The sequence below is a fragment of the Monodelphis domestica genome, chromosome 6, assembly GCF_027887165.1.
Source record: "Monodelphis domestica isolate mMonDom1 chromosome 6, mMonDom1.pri, whole genome shotgun sequence".
Classification (NCBI taxonomy): Eukaryota; Metazoa; Chordata; class Mammalia; order Didelphimorphia; family Didelphidae; genus Monodelphis; species Monodelphis domestica.
The window spans coordinates 13,627,676-13,648,180 of NC_077232.1; the positions used below are offsets into that span (position 1 = coordinate 13,627,676).

Here is a 20,505-nt window from a genome sequence, read left to right on the forward strand (position 1 = left end):
GACCTTCCTTCCTCCTTCCCCTTAGACCTCAGTGTTTTCAAATTCAGGATTTTGTGGGGGGTGGCTTTTAAGTTTAGTCCATCAGGAGGGTTCCTTAGCTCTGTCCTGTTGTTAGGTTTGGTTTTCAGGCCCCTAGGAGCATTTAGTTTTTAATTGGTGAGGAAGGGTTGTTGGAGGTCTGAACTTTTGTGCCTCTATGCAGTCATCTTGACTTGGGGCCCCCTTTTTATTTTTCTTCACTGATTTTTTGTGAATTGTTTAACCACTTAATCATTTGTAATTCCTTTTCCTTCTATACCTTGAACTTTATCATCATGAATATCATATTGTCCTTCATCCCTAAGAAAACATGATCAACCACTCCATAGACTTAAAATGGACTTTTTTTTCCTTTTTTTAAAAAATTTTAAACATTATTTTATTTGGTCATTTCCATACATTATTCACTGGAAACAAAGATCATTTCCTTTTCCTCCCCTCCTCCCCTCCCATCACCTTTCCCTCTCCCATAGCCGACGCACGATTCCACTGGTTATCACATGTGTTCTTGACTTGAACCCATTTCCCTGTTGTTGGAATTTGCATTATAGTGTTCATTTAGAGTCTCTCCTCAGTCATATCCCCTCCAACCCTGTAGTCAAGCAGTTGCTTTTCATCGGTGTTTTTACTTCCACAGTTTATCCTCTGCTTGTGGATAGTGTTTTTAAGATCCCTGCAGATTGTTCAGGGACATTGCATTGACACTAATGGAGAAGTCCATCACTTTCGATTGTACCACAATGTATCAGTCTCTGTGAACAATGTTTTTTTGGTTCTGCTCCTTTCACTCTGCATCACTTCCTGGAGGTTGTTCCATTCTCCATGGAATTCCTCCACTTTATTATTCCGTTTAGCACAATAGTATTCCATCACCAACATATACCACAATTTGTTCAGCCATTCCCCAATTGACGGGCATCCCCTCATTTTCCAATTTTTGGCCACCACAAAGAGCGCAGCTATGAATATTCTTGTACAAGTCTTTTTCCTTATTATCTCTTTGGGGTACAAACCCAGCAGTGCTATAGCTGGATCAAAGGGCAGACAGTCTTCTATCACCCTTTGGGCATAGTTCCAAATTGCCCTCCAGAATGGTTGGATCGATTCACAACTCCACCAGCAATGAATTCGTGTCCCCACTTTGCCACATCCCCTCCAGCATTCATTACTTTGCATAGCTGTCATGTTAGCCAATCTGCTAGGTGTGAGGTGATACCTCAGAGTTGTTTTGATTTGCATCTCTCTGATTATAAGGGATGTAGAGCAATTTTTCATGTGCTTATTAATAGTTTTGATTTCTTTGGCTGTGAACTGCCTGTTCATATCCCTTGCCCATTTGTCAATTGGAGAATGGCTTGATTTTTTGTACAATTGATTTAGTTCTTTATAAATTTGAGAAATTAAACCTTTGTCAGAGGTTTTTATGAAGATTATTTCCCAATTTGTTGCTACCCTTCTGATTTTGGTTACATTGGTTTTGTTTGTACAAAATCTTTTTAATTTGATGTAATCCAGATTATTTATTTTGCATTTTGTAACTCTTTCTAATTCTTGCTTGGTTTTGAAGTCTTTCCCTTCCCAAAGGTCTGACATGTATACTATTCTGTGTTCGCCTAATTTTCTTATAGTTTCCTTCTTTATGTTCAAGTCATTCACCCATTTTGAATGTATCTTGGTGTAGGGTGTGAGGTGTTCATCTAAACCTAATCTTTCCCACACAGTCCTCCAATTTTCCCAGCAGTTTTTATGAAATAGTGGATTTTTGTCCCAAAAGCTGGGATCTTTGGGTTTGTCATATACTGTCTTGCTGAGGTTGCTTGCCCCCAGTCTATTCCACTGATCCTCCTTTCTGTCTCTTAGCCAGTACCAAATGGTTTTGATGACCGCTGCTTTATAATATAGTCTGAGATCTGGGACTGCAAGACCCCTGTCCTTTGTATTTTTTTTCATTATTTCCCTGGATATCCTTGGTCTTTTGTTCTTCCAAATGAACTTTGTTATGTTTTTTTCTAAATCAGTAAAAAAAAAATTTGGAAGTTCCATGGGTATGGCACTAAAGAGATAGATGAGTTTGGGTAGGATGGTCATTTTTGTTATATTGGCTCGTCCTACCCATGAGCAGTTAATGTTCTTCCAATTGCTCAAGTCTAGTTTTAGTTGTGTGGAAAGTGTTTTGTAGTTGTGTTCATATAGATCCTGTGTTTGTCTCGGGAGATAGATTCCTAAGTATTTTATTTTGTCTAAGGTAATTTTGAATGGGATTTCTCTTTCTAGTTCTTGCTGCTGAGCTGTGTTGGAATTATATAGAAATGCTGATGACTTATGTGGGTTTATTTTGTATCCTGCAACTTTGCTAAAGTTGTTGATTATTTCGATTAGCTTTTTGGTTGAATCTCTAGGATTCTTTAAGTCGACCATCATGTCATCTGCAAAGAGTGATAATTTGGTCTCCTCCTTGCCTATTTTAATGCCTTCAATTTCTTTTTCTTCTCTAATTGCTACTGCTAGTGTTTCTAATACAATGTCAAATAATAGAGGTGATAATGGGCATCCTTGTTTCACTCACTCCTGATCTTAATGGGAATGGATTTAGTTTATCCCCATTGCAGATGATATTAGCTGATGGTTTTAGATATATACTGTTTATTATTTTTAGGAATGACCCTTCTATTCATATGCTTTCTAGTGTTTTTAGTAGGAATGGGTGTTGTATTTTATCAAAGGCTTTTTTCTGCATCTATTGAGATAATCCAGTGATTCTTGTTGGTTTGCTTGTTGATGTGGTCAATTATGTGGATAGTTTTCCTAATGTTGAACCAGCCCTGCATCCCTGGTATAAATCCTACTTGATCATGGTGGATGACCCTTCTGATCACTTGCTGGAGTCTTTTTGCTAGTATCCTATTTAAGATTTTTGCATCTATATTCATTAGGGAGATTGGTCTATAGTTTTCTTTCTCTGTTTTTGGCCTGCCTGGCTTTGGAATTAGTACCGTGTTTGTGTCATAAAAGGAGTTTGGTAGAACTCCCTCTTTGCTTATTATGTCAAATAGTTTGTATAGTATTGGGATTAACTGTTCTCTGAATGTTTGATAGAATTCACTGGTGAATCCGTCAGGCCCTGGGGATTTTTTCTTAGGAAGTTCTTTGATGGCCTGTTGGATTTGTTTTTCTGATATGGGATTATTTAAGAAAACTATTTCTTCTTCTGTTAGTCTAGGCAATTTATATTTTTGTAAATATTCATCCATATCACCTAGGTTGGTGTATTCATTGCCATATAGTTGGGCAAAGTAGTTTTTAATGATTGCCTTAATTTCCTCTTCATTGGAGGTGAGATCCCCCTTTTCATCCTTGATGCTGTTAATTTGCCTTCCTTCTTTCCTTTTTTTAATTAGATTAACCAGTACTTTGTCTATTTTGTCTGTTTTTTCAAAGTACCAGCTTCTAGTCTTCTTTATTAGCTCAATAGTTCTGTCACTTTCGATTTTATTAATTTCTCCCTTAATTTTTAGGATCTCTAGTGTGGTTTTCTTCTGGGGGTTTTTAATTTGTTCGTTCTCAAGTTTTTTGATCTGCATTTCCAATTCCTTGATCTCTGTCCTCCCTAATTTGTTAATATATGTACTCAGGGATATGAATTTTCCTCTAAGTACTGCCTTGGCTGCATCCCATAAGGTTTGAAAGGATGTTTTGCCGTTGTCATTTTCTTCAATGAAATTATTAATTGTTTCTATGATTTCTTCTCTAACTATCTCATTTTGGAGTATCATATTATTTAATTTCCAATTAATTTTTGATTTGGCTCTCCATGTACCATTGTCGATCAATATTTTTATTGCCTTGAGATCTGACAAGGCTACATTTATTATTTCTGCTTTTCTGCATTTGAGTGCCATGTTTCTATGACCTAGTGTATGATCTGTTTTTGTGAATGTGCCATGTGGTGCTGAAAAGAAGGTGTATTCCTTTTTGTCCCTATTTATTTTTCTCCATATGTCTATTAATTCTAATTTTTCTAAGATTTCATTCACCTCTTTTACCTCTTTCTTGTTTATTAATATGGACTTTTTAAAAGAGACTTTTAAAAAGTTAGCATATAGGGGGCAGCTGGGTAGTTCAGTGGATTGAGAGCCAGGCCTAGAGATGGGATTTCCTAGGTTCAAATCTGGCCTCAGACACTTCCTAGCTGTGTTACCCTGGGCAAGTCACTTGACCCCCATTCCCTAGCCCTTACCACTCTTCTGCCTTGGAGCCAATACACAGTATTGACTCCAAGATGGAAGGTAAGGGTTTAAAAAAAAGTTAGCAGATTTCTATTAAAATCATTGTGCTAACATACATTTTTTAAATACCCACTGTTATGAGGAAGAGATAAGTTTAGTGGGAAAATGAAGGTTGCTGGGGATACTATGTACGAGGAATTGTTAAAAGTTTTGGGAAATGCAAGGAAATACAGAAAAGAGTTTGTTTTTAATGATCTAGGAATCTGATGGGGAAGAAGTACTGGGGGTGTCCTTGTCTAAGACACTAAGTTCCCTGTGAGTATGGATTTTACAAAAGAAATTATAATGCCAGATAGCAAAGATATATGAAAAAAAATTATGATTTAGTGGAGAAAAGATAAAATTACTTTTGAGGTAAGTTCATTATCTAGAATTCATGTTTGTTTCCTGGCCTTTCTGTTCTTCTATTGCTATGATTTGCTAGGGAAAAAGAGAAATTGAGTGCAGAAAGCTAAGAGAGCTCAGTATGAAGAATTTTAAGAGAGAATGATAACTTTGTCAAGTTCCAAATGCATAGCTCATTTTATGTTGATAATCAAGTATTGGGACATTAATGAATCCTTCTTTCCCCAAGGAGTAATAAATTACTGTCCTTGCCTTCAGCTCCACTACTATCTGAAGTGTGTCAATCCTGTCCCTGGTGCCAATGATGAAGTATGTGGGGATGAATCCAGGATCATGGCAGAGACATATGATGTCCTAAATTTTCAATTTTTTCCTGTTCCTATGGAGACACTGGTGAAAGTTGGAGAAATCAGTCCTTTTAATAAGGGATTAATTATTAATGAAGAAGACATTGCTTGGCCAGAAGAGTTCCCTCAGGTAAGGAATTAATTGGTGAATCATATGAGCTCCTAAGATGAGACTAATTGGACCTGTTATCTCTCAATATCTACTAAGAAGATAATTCCTCTTAAATTAGGATTCCCTTTAAGCTTTCTGGGACCAGGATGACTTTCTAGTCTTTTGGGATACTGTCTCACATATCCTAAATCCCATTGATAATGGTTCAAAATGGGAATTAAAGTTTACATATCTTTTCCCCTATTTGAAATGTTTGGGAGAAATCTCATATTATTGAGTCCATCCAGTGTACATTTTCCTTCCTGGAAAGGAATGTGACAAGGCCCATGGGCTCTGTCCCCAGTGATTCCAGAGAAGTATTTTCCCTCAAATTACCCAGAAATATGTCAAGAAACTGAAGCTCATGTTTAGCAGTTTGACTTTATTGTAATGTATGGTGTGAGATTTTTGTCCATGCTTAGTTTCTGCCATACTGTTTTCCAGTTTTCCAGCAATTTTTGTCAAGTAGTGAATTCTTTCACCCAAAGTTTGCATTTTTGTGTTTATTGAACACTAAGTGGTATGGACATTAACAGTAGTATGTTGATTACCTAATCTATTCTATTACCCATTACTTTATTTTTTAGCCAGGACCAGATTGTTTTGATGATTAGTGCTTTATAGCATTGTTTGAGATTTGGTATAGGTAGACCTCCTTCCGTTATTTATTTTTTTCACCAATTCCCTTGATATTTTTGCCTTTCATTCTTCCAGATGAATTTTATTTTTTCTACTTCTACAAACTTTTAGGGATAGTTTTATTTGTATAGCACTGGATAGGTATATTATTTTAGGTAGGTTTATTATATTTATTATATTGGTTTGACCTGTCAATGAGCAATTAGTATATTTTTTAACCCTTACCTTATGTCTTAGAATCAATACTACGTATTGTTTCCAAGGCATAAGAGTGCTAAAGACTAGGCACTAGGGGTTAAATAATTTGTCCAGAGTTACACATGTAGGAAGTATTTGTGACCACATGTAAACCTAGTACCTCCCATTTTTAGGTTTTGTTCTCAATCCACTGAGCTACCTAGCTGCCCCCTAGTAATTAGTATTTTCCCAATATTTTAGGTCTGACTTTATTTGTATGAAGAATATTTTATATTTTTGTTCATTTAGTTGCAGAATTGTATTGTAGGTATTCCCCTAAATATTTTTTATTGTCTAGAGTTATTTTAATGTAATTTCCTTTTCTATATCTTGTTATTGGGCTTCATAGGTAGTAAATAGAAATGCTGGTGATTTATGTGTATTTAATTTTTATCCTGAATGTTTGCTAAAGGTGTTAATTATTTCTATTAGTTTTTTGGTTGATTCTCTAGAGTTTTCTATGTATATCATCTGCAAAGAGTGATAACTCCACCCTGTTTAGTCTTTAGAATTTTAGCAACCAGGAATGTAGACACCCTCACTTAAGGATTGAGTGTGGGGGAGTAAGATGACTCACGTGAGCAAGCAAGTGACAAATCAGAAACAACTGATTGACCCCCTGGGCTGTCCAAAGCCAAGTTTAAGCAACCATTGGTACATGTAAGACACAGGAAGAGATGTAAAGAACTGCCTTTATATTTCTCATGACTTCCTGTGAGAGGGGCTGGACTGTGGAACTTGCTCATGAAGGAACTTGAGTGTGAGACCTCAGACTGCTTCCCTTAGATAATAATGTAGTGAGTGATAAGGCTGACTCCCCTTGCCTTGGCTTTTCTGGAGAAATCAGCTTCTGGAAATGCCCATCTCTTGGGACCCCCTTTCCTTGGCTTTTCTGGAGGCAACAACCTCTGGAAAATCCCTTTGGCTGAGGCCTCTGAACTTATGCTGGGTTGAGACCAGGCTGTGGCAGCTATCTTTCCCTTTCCCCCTCTCTCTCTTCCCTCTTAATTTCTTCCTTCCATTATAAATAAACCACCATAAAATTCTATTATGACTTGAGTATTTCATTGGGATTTATAATTTAAATCCCTGGAGACCAATTAAAATATATTCAATCTCAAGCATAAAATTTACCCCTAACAGCAGATAGCTAGAAAAATATCTTCCAATAATTGGTATAATTTCTTCTTCATTTATTGTGATTTTACCTTTTTATTTTTTTGATACTAGTAATTTGGCTTTATTCTTTCTTTTTTGAAATCATGTTAGCTAATGATTAACATACTTTCTTTATTTTTTTATAAAACCAATGCCTTGTTTTATTTATTAGTTCAGTGTTTTTCTTACTTTCCATTTTATTAACCTCTTCTTTGATTTTAATGATTTCTAATTTGGTGTTTAATTTAATTTCACATTCCCATGTATGAATGTCCTCAATTCAGCCATATTGAAACCCTTAAGTTATTGCTTTGGGTTTTTATCCATCTTATGAATGTAGAATTTGCTTATTAAATTTTCTTTTTGGATCTGAGTTTTTGGTCCAGAATGTCTAAAATTCCTTATTTAATTAAATTCTGTTTCCCCTCATAGTATGAATTTCAGTCTTGCTGGGTATATAATTCGTGATTATAGTACTAAACCTTTTGCCTTTTTAAATATCATATTTCATGACTTCCAAGCTTTTAAAATAGGGTCTGCTAGGTCCTGTGAAATACTGACTATGGTTCTCTGATAGTTGAATATTTTCCTTCTGAATACTTGTTATATACTTTTTTCTTGTTTTTGGAGATCTGGACTTGGGTAATAATAGTCCTGGGGTACTTTATTTGAGGATCTTTTTCAGGAAGTGATTGGTGGATTCTCTCAATTTCCATTATCTTCTCTTGCTCAAGGATATCAGCAAAATATTTCCATAGGATCTCTTATAATATGATGTCCAGGCTCACTTTCTGACTGTAACACTTAGGTATTCCAATGATTCTTAGATTATCTCTCCTTCTATTTTCCATGTCAGATATTTTTCTTGAGAGGCACTTTAGATTTTCCTCTATTTTTAATTTTTAAAATTTATCTCATTATTTCCTGATGTCATATGGATTCATTAACTCTTTGTATAATGTTAATTTTAACTTAATGTCTAATATTCTTCCTTGAGTTTTTGTGCTTCCTTTTTCACTTGACTGATCCTACTTTTTAAAGAGTTTTTTCCCCTCAGTATTTTTTGGTTTGAATTTTCATTTTGTCCTCTCTATTCCTCAGGGTCTTCTTTTTTCAATGTGTTATTTTGTGTCCATTTTCTTTTTACTTATTTCATTTTATAGGGAGTTGCTTTCTTCAGGAGACTTTCCCCCCATTTATAGAGTTTTTCTGTCAAGTGTCTTATTATTTAATTTTTTGACTTGCCAAGTTCTTTCAGGCATTTTTTTGGGGGACAAAGCATCCTTTCACACTTTCCTCTGAAGCTTCACATGTTCCCTTTTAAAAATTATTGTTTTCTTTTGAGTTCATATTTTTATCTTTGCTGCCACTAAGATAATTTTCTAAGATAAGGATTTTTTTTTTTGCTCATCTTCCTCCAGTTTTCTCATCTATATTTCGAGGGTCTTCTCAGTTCATGGGGTAGAGGGAGCACTGCTATAAATTGCAGAGTACTATTCTCTAAAATTTAGTGTAGGCTAGCCTGCCTTTGTTTCCCACATTGAGTCCAATGAGAATGTGGCTCTGTTAGCTTGCCATAGGGAGGCTTGTTGCTGTTTTTGTCCAACCAGATTCAACACCCTGTGTTACCAGTTCCCTTATTGTTTTATGGGCTGGATGGGTCCCTACTCTGCTACTTCCTCTTCTTGCCAATTGCCTTTGGCTGGACAAACTACCCGCTCTGGGATTGACTGCTCAAGACACTCTTCTGTCATCTAGAATTGTGTTCCTTCCTGCCTTTGCCTTCAATGCCCCTGTTGAGTGGTTTAAGCTAGGCAGATTTCCCACTCGGTCACTCCATTGCTTTGGGATCTGCAGCCTCAGGCATTCTGTTGCCATGTGGGGATGAGTAAGTTTTTGCAGTTTGCCAGTCCCCTACTCTGCTCCCTTTCTGCCTCAGGCACTCTGAAGCTAAGTGAGTTTTTGTAGCTTTCTTGTCCTCTTTTACTTCACTACCCCTTTCACATGGCCTACGTTGGCTGGGTTCCATTCCTTGCCCTCTCTGCCTGATATATGCATGTTGAATGGCTTGGACTGGGTCTGCTCCCTGGATAGAGCTTTGTGGCCTCTGGCAGAATCAAAGCATGTTGAACTGGTTTAAGTTCTTCCATTTCCCACAGATATTGGGCTGCCTTGGCTACTCTGTCTTCTTACCCCAATGAGACATCTTCCTTTGACTTTACATTGTTTTCAGGCAATTAGATTGTGTGTGTGTGTGTGTGTGTGTGTGTGTGTGTGTGTGTATGTGTGTGTGTGTGTTGGAGGAGTGCATTATCTTTTTACTTTGTCATCTTAACTCCCAGTATGCAACTCTCTTTTAGAGATTCTTAATTTAGATAAGTTGGTGCAATGGACAGACTGCCTCGAGTCAAGAAGACCCCTTTCCTCAGTTCAGATTTATAGTCAGCGTTTTACTACTGCTATCACCCTGGGCAAGATCCTTAACCCCATATGCCTCAATTTTTTCATATTTTAAAGTCAGTTGGAGTAGGAAATACTAAACTCATTCAAAACATCTTTACCAAGAAAATTCCAAGAAGAGCTAGGAAGAGATGGACACAAATGAGAAACTGACACATCTCCAAATCTAAATGTTGTAGTTATGTCCTTTTCTAATGTAGATCATACATATATATGCATACATACATACATATATATATATAGTTATATTCAGCTTCAGTTTTATTCTTCTGTGTCATTCAAAAAATCCTACCCTTTAATATTCTCCAGAATTAACTCTAAATGCCAGCCTCAAAAACAATGTAAACCAATCAAATCACCTGATTCTTAGATTCAATCATGCTGTATGGTTTAATTAAATTATTATATTATAACCTGTCTAAAGTTGTGACTCATTGAAACATTCAGGATTCTTCACCAAAAAAGAAAGAATAGGGACTATTTGGTGAAAAAGTTTCCCTCCACCAGCCTGGCCACTGAATTACTTCAGAAGTATTTGTAGAAAATGAAATGCACTTTGGAGATGTACAAGTATGATGTACTCGATGGAAAATGTGGCGGCCACATAAAAGTTTAAAAAATCAGGCACTTTATTGTGCTTTGTGGAGCATCTGTGTGTGACCATGACTTGGGCAAACATTGATTTGCAGCGATGGAAGAAAAAAGAAGGAAATTTCCATTGAGATATATATCATTCTTGCTCGGAATCACTGAAAATCCTTATTCTAAATGCCTTCCTTGGGAGAGATCTGGAATCATCCTTGCCTCAGTGTATCTGTCTTTCATCTGTCATTCTTACCATGATATTTTCTCTCTTCTCTTGATGGAAACTCAGACTCCAATTTCCATATGCAGTGTGAGCTGTGGCCCTGGTTTCAAGAAGATAATTCGTGAAAGGGAGCCCATATGCTGTTTCGACTGTACTCTGTGCTCTGACAGGGAAATTTCCAATCAGACAGGTGGGTGCCTCAAGACAAATGGTCCTCTCGAATTAGAGACATTGGATTTCTTTCTTTTTTACTTTGAATCTTAACCTGATTTGGGAACAGCACAATATTAGAGAAGTCAAGAAGACACAATAAAAGGCAAAGTTCTTGCCCAAGAAGAAATTGCTTTTTTTTTCTGGGTCCAGTTTTCAGTATGGGGCCAGTTTTTAGAAAATATATATAGTTTGCTTTAGATGTATAATTATAAGAAAGCTCCTGTCATCAGTCTTTGGGTTTTTGGTCAGCCTAACCGAGGTTCTTATTTAAGCATCTCTAAGGTGTGGCTTAGAGGTAGTTTAACTTCCCTACTCCCTATTCAATCTTCCCTATTCAAGCAATCAAATAAGGATTTTGCACAATTTGCTTAATTGAATGAATTTTTCTCACAACACACAAACTGAATTAGATCCATAATTGATTAGAATTGAAACTAAATTAAATCCAGAATTGAGTCAAAAGAAAGAGTCAGTGACTTAAAATTGTTTTTTAGACCCTTACCTTCCATATTGAAATCAATACTATATATGGGTTCAGTGGCAGAAGAGTGGTAAGGGCTTGTAAATGGAGGTTAAGTGACTTCCCCAGGGACACACCTATAGGAAGTGTCTGAGTCCAAACTTGAACCCAGGACTACTGCTTCTGTGTCTGACTTTTAATTCACCGAGCCACCCAGCTGCCCTGAAATTGGTGACTTTATATCAATTCTCACTTCCACTTGCAGTTCTAATTCCTTAAATTTCATCTTTTGACTTATGAAGGAGGGGTAAAGATACTTCCTCAAGGAATCAATTATCTATAAGTCAAAGCTGTGTGTTTTTAATACTTTCATAATCAAAATATAAGTCAACCTACAGATCAAATGGATTAGAGATCTCATAAAGAACTAATTTTGAAGACAGAGATTCATATCGCCAAGGCAAACAACAAAACTCAGCAAACATAAAAACCACGAAACGCAAGGTTAAAGCAATATAATTATGATCATCAATATCTGAAAAATTAAATCTCTTTCCATACTAGTCACCCAATCCCAATATCCATTTAATCAACAGAACTAGTTCTGATTATCAGCTGATCCTTAGAAATGTCGTCTCTTGGACATTCTGGATTAGGCCTCCTTTTCAGAGCAGCTGTGAAAGGGTCTGTTTTTCTGTTTCTAACCCATTTGTTGAGATTCCTAGAAAATTCTGACAAAATATGGCAATGACTAGACAATATAATCCAGTACTGTTTCAAATTTGTTTCTCCATATCTGAAGTGGCAGAGAATTACTTTTTTTACATATCTGTTGCTATTTTTTTCTGTATCTTAATACCATGCCAGATATAAAAATCTTTAAAAATGCATGAGGGTATAAGTTGTAAAATAAACTCTTCTGTCTTTCAAAATGATCAGAAAGATACATTAAAATGGGAAAATAATTTAACTTTCTTTACAATTAGTTCTACAATTTTAAATGTAAGATCCTTAATCTATATTTAAGAACTGATTACTAAAAGACAAAGTCTGAATTTTTATATATATTATATATATATATATATATAATATAAAATAACTTGGAATTCAATCATATGCTCATGTATGTAGTTCTTAAATAAAACAGCCTAATCCTGTTCCTTTCTCAAATTTTGCTATTCTGTTTAATTAGAAAACATTTTCATCGCATTTCTTTTTTGTCTTTTTGATTTGTCTAATTGTCCCATTAGGAGGCTATAATCCATATATAATTTGATGATTATAATTATAAAAGTTTTCATCCTTGCATTTCATTATAGGAACTCAGAGTTGGTCTAGTATCAATCTATTATTTAATAGATTTAATATTGTACTCACCAAACTTCTACTGCTGACTTTTCCTGATTATAGAAACTTGCTATGAAAAGAAGGATATAGTTATAACAATGTTAAGGGCACTGACTGACTGATATATACCATAAAAGGAAAAAAAGTTCTATTAACTCTGATTTCTAAAATTTCAAAAATTTAAGATATTTTATTTTATATTACTTTTTAATTAATTAAGTTAATTTAGAATATTTTCCCATGGTTACATGATTCATATTCTTTCCTTCTCCTCCTTCATCCTCCTTCAGATAGCCAATGAGCAATGCAACTGGGCTTTACATGTATCATTGATCAAGACCTATTTCCATATTATAAATATTTGCAATAGATTGATCATTTCCCCATCAAACTATGTGATCAAGCAGTTGTTTTTCTTCTGTGTTTCTACTCCCACAGTTTTTTTCTCTGAATGTGGCTATTGTTCTTTCTCAGAAATCCCTCAGAATTGTCCTGTATCATTGCATTGCTGCTAGTAAAGAATTCCATTAAATTTGATTGCACTACCATGTGCTACCATAAATTCCTCCAATTTATTATTCCTTTTAGCACAAGAGTATTCCAGCACCAATAGATACAACAACTTGCTCAGCCATTCCCCAATCAAAGGACATCCCCATATTTTCCAATTCTTTGCCACCACAAAGCATGGCTATCAATATTTTTGTACAAGTATTTTCCCCTATTATCTCTTTGGGGTACAAACCCAGCAGTACTATGCCTTGGTCAAAGAGTAGGCAATCTTTTAAAGTCCTTTCGGTAAAATTCCAAATTGCCTTCCAGAATGGTTGGATCAATTCACAACTCCACCAGCAATGCATTAGTGTCCCAATTTTTCCACATCCCCTCCAACATTTATTACATTTTTTTTGCTCTAATATTATCCAGCCTGCTAGGTATGAGATGATACCTTAGAGTTGTTTTGATTTGCATTTCTCCAATTATAATAGATTTAGAACACTTTTTCATGTGCTTATTGACAATTTTGATGTTTTTATTTGAAAATTTCCTATTCATGTCCTTAGCCCATTTATCAATTGGGGAAATTGCTTGTATTTTTTTTGTACAACTGATTTAGTTCTTTATAAATTTGAGAAATTAGACTTTTGTTAATGGTTTTTGTTATAAAGAATTTTTTCCCCAATTTGTTTCTTCCCTTCTAATTTTGGCTACATTGGTTTTGTTTGTACAAAATCTTTTTAATTTAGTGTAATCAAAATTATTCATTCTACATTTCATAATATTCTCTATTCCTTGATAGGTCTTAAATTCTTTCCTTTTCCATAGATCTGACAGCTACATCATTCTATGTTATTTATTTATAGTTTATTTCTTTATATTTAAATTTTTTTACCCAATTCTGAATTTATCTTGGTGGTGTTATAAGTACGAGAGCAGATGAAGTGGGTCTGCAGTGATATAACTATTTATACACTTATATATATATACATATATATATATATATATATACATATATATGTACTATCTGAGTTTACTTTTAGGATCAGGCATGATATTCTAGGGCCAGTAATCTGGTTTGGGAAGGGTAGACTAGCCCAAGGCAGGCAGAGGCAGACCCTGAGCTAATAAACACAGATAATATATAATCACAGGACAGTTTGGGTTTAATAAATAAAGGAAAGGTGAAAAGGAGATTTAGTATTATCTAAACTAATTTTAATCTATCTGTCCCCACCAGATCTAATAATCTCTTCAAAGAGATTTCTTCTTAGAAAATTTTCTACTTTGTTTCTCTCTAACCCAAACCTACAGTCTCTATTCTTAACTATAATTCAACTATACCCCTCTTTGTCAGAATTAAGAAAAGGGTCTGGGTAATCCTTTGCTAAAACCATGGAAGGTTTTAGATCCAAAAGGATTCAGACTTGATCTCACAGTCTCTGTAGCTTGATCAGGTTCACCAAGAATGACCTTGATGAAAAACAGCAAATGGGAATCAGGAAAGGATAACCACCAAGAAATCTGCAGCTGACTCCTCCAGAGAGTCTCCAGAGAGCCCCCTAACTGTCCTGCTGTCAAACTAAACCCCTTCCAAAGTTCAAGAATCTTCCTGCTGTTCTCATGCCACTTTTCTTCAAATGTTACCACTTTCCTTACAGCATCAGGGATATGGAGAAGCAGAGTAAAAGATTCTGGAATTCTGCAGGGGAAGAGTTAAGCTGTCGCTAAGTAATAGTTGAGTGCTCTCTCTCTCTCTCTCTCTCTCTCTCTCTCTCTCTCTCTCTCTCTCTCTCTCTCTCCGTCTCTCTCTCTCTCTCTCTCTCTCTCTCTCTCTCTCTCTCTCTCTTCTCTCTCTCTCTCTCTCTCTGTTTCCTCTCCCTCTATCTCCCCACCTCTCTTTTTGACCTGGAGAGACTGGCTGTTTTCTCTTTGTGTCAGTTTCTATCTTATCTTTTCAGTCTTCCCTGCTTCCCTGCTGGCTGGTATCTACAGAGCTTCCTGGTGTGATCCTGAAACATCTGTCTGTTAGATTAGCTCTGAGATCCATATGGATCCAAGACCTCTCCTTGGTCCTGTCCTGCCTAACTGCCCAAACCCACTACCTCTTCCACCATCAGAAGGGGGTTTGGGGGTTAGTATAGGTTTAGTTATATTAGGATCTTGGATCTTAGACAGATAGGTAAGAATCATTGTAGCTCAAAATCTGTGAAGAAATCTCTATGAAGTGTTATTTAGATCTGTGAAGTTTTAGATAATTGACATTAGTTTAGGATTATTCCCAAACCCCTTTTCACCATCTCTTGTTGAATAAATCCTACAATATGTCTCTGTTACAGAGTGATCTATCTTTGTTACCTCAGGTCAGGCTCTGCCTAGACTAGACTTGTTAGCCTTCCCAAAACAGTTGTCCTTCGGATACTGGCCTACATTAAAACATCTAATTCCATCCCCAAACCACTCTAAATTACAGTTTGGCTGAGACAGGTGGTTTGGACTTAGGTTACTTTTGGGGCAAGGGAGTAAGGGATTTTTTTCAAACTTGTTTCAGTTTTTTTTTTACTGACACTTGAGAGGAAACTTTGAGCTGAGAGGCTTGGAATTTCCTGAAGCTGTCAATCAAGTGCCAGCAGGCTGTAGAATTTTAAGGTGCTTGCTGGAGTGGGCTGTCCTTCAGCACCACAGTTATGTCTATCACTCAGAACAACCTGCTGACCACTGTGGAAGTGAAGATCTTTGATAGAGGCTTGGGGTTTTCAAAGTGGAAGGTAATTTTACACAACCCTTCCTATATCCAGAGTTATTCCCTCATTACTCTTGTATGACCGGTAACATGTTACAGGCACTAATGGGAGTTGTCTATGGTTATTTGCTGATGATACCATATAAATTGTTTAGTGTTATAGCAGGATGTATGTATGGATTGTTAAATTGGGATATGATATGGCCAATAATGCAATTGTCACTACAGATAGTGTGTTCACAGTTACCTGTGGCTTTGGTGGGTGTTGCTGTTATATATAAATATAAATGGATTTTTATTGTGGTTGTCTATAAAATCAAGATGGTTTTTACAATGGTATTCAGGGTCTCAGAGATGAAACAGATGATGGTATTAATGCAAGGAAAGCTGAATATGATGGAAAAAAGTTTTATTTATGTAAATATACATTCATTTTACTTATATTGTCATATTTGTTGCCATGTATTTGGGCAAAATTGTTCTTAATAATTACCTTAATTTCCTCTTTATTAGAGGTGAGGTTGCCCTTTTTATTTTTAGTACAGTACATTATTTTATTTCTTTTTTTAAAATGAACCAGCTCCTAGTCTTATTTATTAATAAATAGTTCTTTTACTTTGAATTTTATTAATTTCTCCTTTGATTTTTAGAATTTCCAATTTAGTTTTTATCTGGGACTTTTTAATTTTTCTCTTTCTAGTTATTTTTAATTTGCATGCCCAATTCATTGACCTCTTCCCTCTCTGATTTGTTGATATATGCACTCAGGGACATAAATATTCCCTTGAGTACTTATTTGGTTGCATCCTATATATTTTGATATCTTGTTTCCTCATTATCATTCTCTTCAATGAAATCATTAATTTTTTCTTTTAAAAACCAATTTTGGAGAATTGCATTATTTAATTTCCAATTAATTTTTGATTCACCCCTCCATATACTCTTAGTAATTATAATTTTTATTGCATTATGATCTGAAAGAAGAAGATGCATTTATTATTTATGCTTTTTTGCACTTGTTTGCAATGTTTTTATGCCCTAGTACAAGGTCAGTCTTTGTGAACGTACCATGTGCTCCTGAAAAAAGGTGTATTACTTTTTGTCCCTATTTATTTTCACTCACATCTCATTTCATTCACATCTCTTATCTCTTTCTCATTTAGTTTTTGGTTTGTTTAATCTAGTTCTGATAGAGAAAGCTTCAGTTCTCCCACTAGTATAGTTTTACTATCTATTTCCTCCTTAACCTCCAATTGTTGTTCCTTTAAAAATCTGGGTTCTATACTATTGGTGCATGCATGTTGAGTATTATTTCTTCATTGTCTATACTGCTTTAATCAGGTTGTAATTATCTTCTTTATCTCTTTTAATCAGTTCTGTTTTTACTTTGGCTTTTTCAGATATCATGATTAAGATTCCTAACTTCTTTTTCTCAGTTGATTCCCAATAAATTATGATCCAACCTCTTACCTTTTCCTGGTGTGTGTGTCTACCTGCCTCATGTATGTTTCTCATAGACAACATATGTTGGATTTTAGTCTATAATACACTCTGCTCTCTGCTTCCACTTTATGGGTAGGTTCATCCCATTCACATTCAGAGTTATGATTACTACCTGTGTATTCCACATCATCTTTATTTCCTCTTTTCGTCCAGCTCTTTCTTCTTTCAGTCCCCTTATTCCAAACACTTATTTTAAATTACTTTCCTCCCCTCCCTTCTTATTCCCCTCTTATTTTTCTTTAAGGTCTGTTAAATCTAGCCACTGCCTTTCCTTCACTTTGAATGCTCCCTGCCCCTTTCCTCCCACTTTGGTTTTTCCTTCTCAAATTCCCTGTGGGGTAAAATAGAATTCTATACTGTAAATCTTGAAATCTCTCAGACTTGTGAATGTTAAAAATTTTCCCATTGGGGAATTCTTAATGGGAACAAATTCCCTACTGAGAAACATTCCCCATTTTGATGTGAGAACTCGCCAGGATCAGAAATGGGAGGACCTCAATTCCACCTGTACTTAAGTCTGCTTTAGGGCAGAAAACTCCGTGCTAAAGAAAGAAAGTACTTGAATCCATGGTTATGGTGGGGCAAGGAGTTCTTTGAGCCAGGCCTGTTTTTAGAATTGAGACAATGGGATGCTAGGTACCTAAAAGGGTTGGGCAAGTTTTCTCTTGATGAGATTAGTTGACTCAGCTGGGTTTTCTCTCATTCAGATCTACTGAGGAGATTGTTCGACTTAGCAGGACTTCAGATGGGCAATCCTTTGGAAAGCATCTGCAGTGATTGGTAGATGTAGGGACTTAGGGGAGGTGACATGGGAGGAAAAACCCCTATATAAGAAAAAGCAGAATCTCTTGAGGATATAGATATCCTTTTGGAGAAATCCTTTTGGAGGATTTCTGATGAGGATCACTTGGGAAGAATCTCTTGAGAGAGGCTCTGGAGAAGGGAAGCTCTTGGAGGACAAATCTCTAGGGAGGTCAAGCTGGAGCTCTCTCTGGTGTAGTCAGCTGAGATGGATCTGTCCTGGTGTCACTAGAATCCTTGTTTAGTCAGACCTTGTGGTGAGTGTTAAAAAACTGACTGATTTCTCTCTTAAGACTCAGGTCTAGGCCATATTGGCTTGAGGCCCTTCATATTTATTCCTTTCTACTCTCTCTCTCTTTCTTTGATTACTCATTGTATTGTTAATTAAAAATCTCTACAAAACCCAGTTGACTTGGGTATTTGAATAATTGGGAATATTTCCCTGGCGACCACCTTATATTTGATTTAAAAACCAAGACACGGTAGTGAAACATATTTTTTGAGGTCAAATTTACTCACCCTCTCTTATATCTATCACATCCACCATTTTAACTCACTACAGTTTAAGACCTCAACCATTTAAAATCTCACAATACTCCAATAGTTCTGGCTCTTCTTCCCTCCTGATTACACTGAGAGTAAGGTTTAAGTATTACCTATTATCACTCTCTTCCTCTCCTTCTTATAAGTGTTCTTCTCCCCTGCCCCCCATAAGCTTCTTTATGTGATATAGTTCATCCTATTTTTCTTCTTCCTTTAAGTTTCTCTGGGTGCAATCTTCTATTCCACTTTTCCCCTTTTTTACATATAATCTTAAACAACTTAGTACCCCAGTCTCTGCCTAGGATCAATTCTTTTATCTATTATTATAGTGAAAAATTTTTGAAAGTTACAAATATCATTTTCCCATATTGATTATAAACAATTTTACCTTACTGAAGCCCTTAAATTTTTTCCTACTTTCTTGTTTACTTTTTCATGTTTCTTTTGAATTTTATATTTGAACATCAAATTTTCTACTTAGTTATGGTCTTTTTTTAAAGAAAGCTTGGAAATCTTCTATTTTGCTAACTGCCCATAGTTTCCCACTAAAGTATATAGTCAGTTTTGATGGGTAAGTGATTCTTTGTTGTAGATTCTTTCTGAATATTATATTCCAAGCCTTGTTGTCCTTTATTGTGGAAGTTGCTAGATCCTGTGTAATATTGACTAGGGCTTCGTGATGTCTGAATTGTCTCTTTCTGGGAGCTTGCAATATTTTTTTTAATTTGGCCTTCAAGATCTTGAACTTGTCTATAACATTCCTGAGGCTTTTCTTTTGGGGATTTAAGGTAGGGAGTGATCTATAGATAATAGCAATGTCTATTTAGCCCTCTTGTATTAAGAATATCAGAGCAGTTTCCTTGGATAATTTCTTATAATATGATGTGAAGGCTTTAATTTGTTCCAGGCAAACAAGGATACTCAAATTGTCTCTCCTGGATCTGTTTTCCAGGTCAATTGTCTTTTCTATGAGATATTTCAAGTTTCCTTCTATTTTTTCATTCTATTGATTCTGCTTTGTCAATTCTTTCTGCCTTGCAAGATCATTAGCTTCTACATGCCCAATTCTAGTATTTAAAGACTGATTTTTAGTTATGGTCTTCTGGTTTTCCTTTTCAGTTTGGTCTATCCCACTTTTCATGGCTTCTAGCAGGCCACTTCTAGTCTACAATTTGCTTATTACTTCACATGATTTCTGTGCCTCTTTTCCAAGTGGGAAAGTTTGTCTTTTAAACTGTTACTTTCTTTTTGAATTACTATCATTTATTTTTCCCACTTTTCTTCCTATTTTTCTTACTTGGTTTTTGAACTACTTTTTGAGTTCCTTGAGAGCTTATGGCCAATTTCCATTTTTTAATGAAAGTTTTTATGCATTTGCTTGTTTGTCACTCTCTGCTGTTGCTTCTGTATTTTGCTGTTTTCTCCATCGAAATTACCAAAGATCAAAGACTTTTTCTTCTGCAGATTGTTTCTTTTTGTTCTTATGGATTGTGGTTTCTGCATGTTGGTGGTCTTTTCTGTCTTAATTTTTGTCTCTGTATTATCTTCTCATCCCAGCCTGAAGTCTGAGTGAGGGGGTCAGGCAGTTATTTGTGTAGACAGTTATAAAGTGTTTTGCTTGGAGGTTATTTTTCAAGTCTCTGTGGCATCTGTTTTGGGCAGACCATTTCTTCCTTATCTCTGTGCCCAGGTTCCATGTTCTTCAGCCTTGGGTTCCAAGTCTCACTGCCAAGGCCTTTCACTGCCCTCAGGAGTACGTCTATGATGCCCTCAGACACTCTCTGAGAATTTAGAGATTATCCTGGTGCTCACTCTGACTCTGGCATGGTAGGTGGTATAATGGAAGGGTGATCAACTTGAGCTTTGTTAGGTGTAATTTATACCCATATAGTGTGGAAATGTCCAAAAGCTGCCTATCTTCAAGGCT

General features: G+C 35.8%; 1 protein-coding gene across 2 annotated transcripts in view; it reads left to right on the forward strand.

Annotated features, from left to right (window-relative positions):
* The window catches only part of VN2R650 (vomeronasal 2 receptor 650), a 103,962-nt gene that overhangs the window by 80,521 nt on the left and 2,936 nt on the right, over nt 1-20,505 (forward strand). For both annotated transcript variants that reach the window (NM_001102434.1, XM_016422773.2), the window contains 2 exon segments: nt 4,929-5,147; nt 10,537-10,660. In NM_001102434.1, the coding sequence (NP_001095904.1) occupies nt 4,929-5,147; nt 10,537-10,660 (343 nt within the window).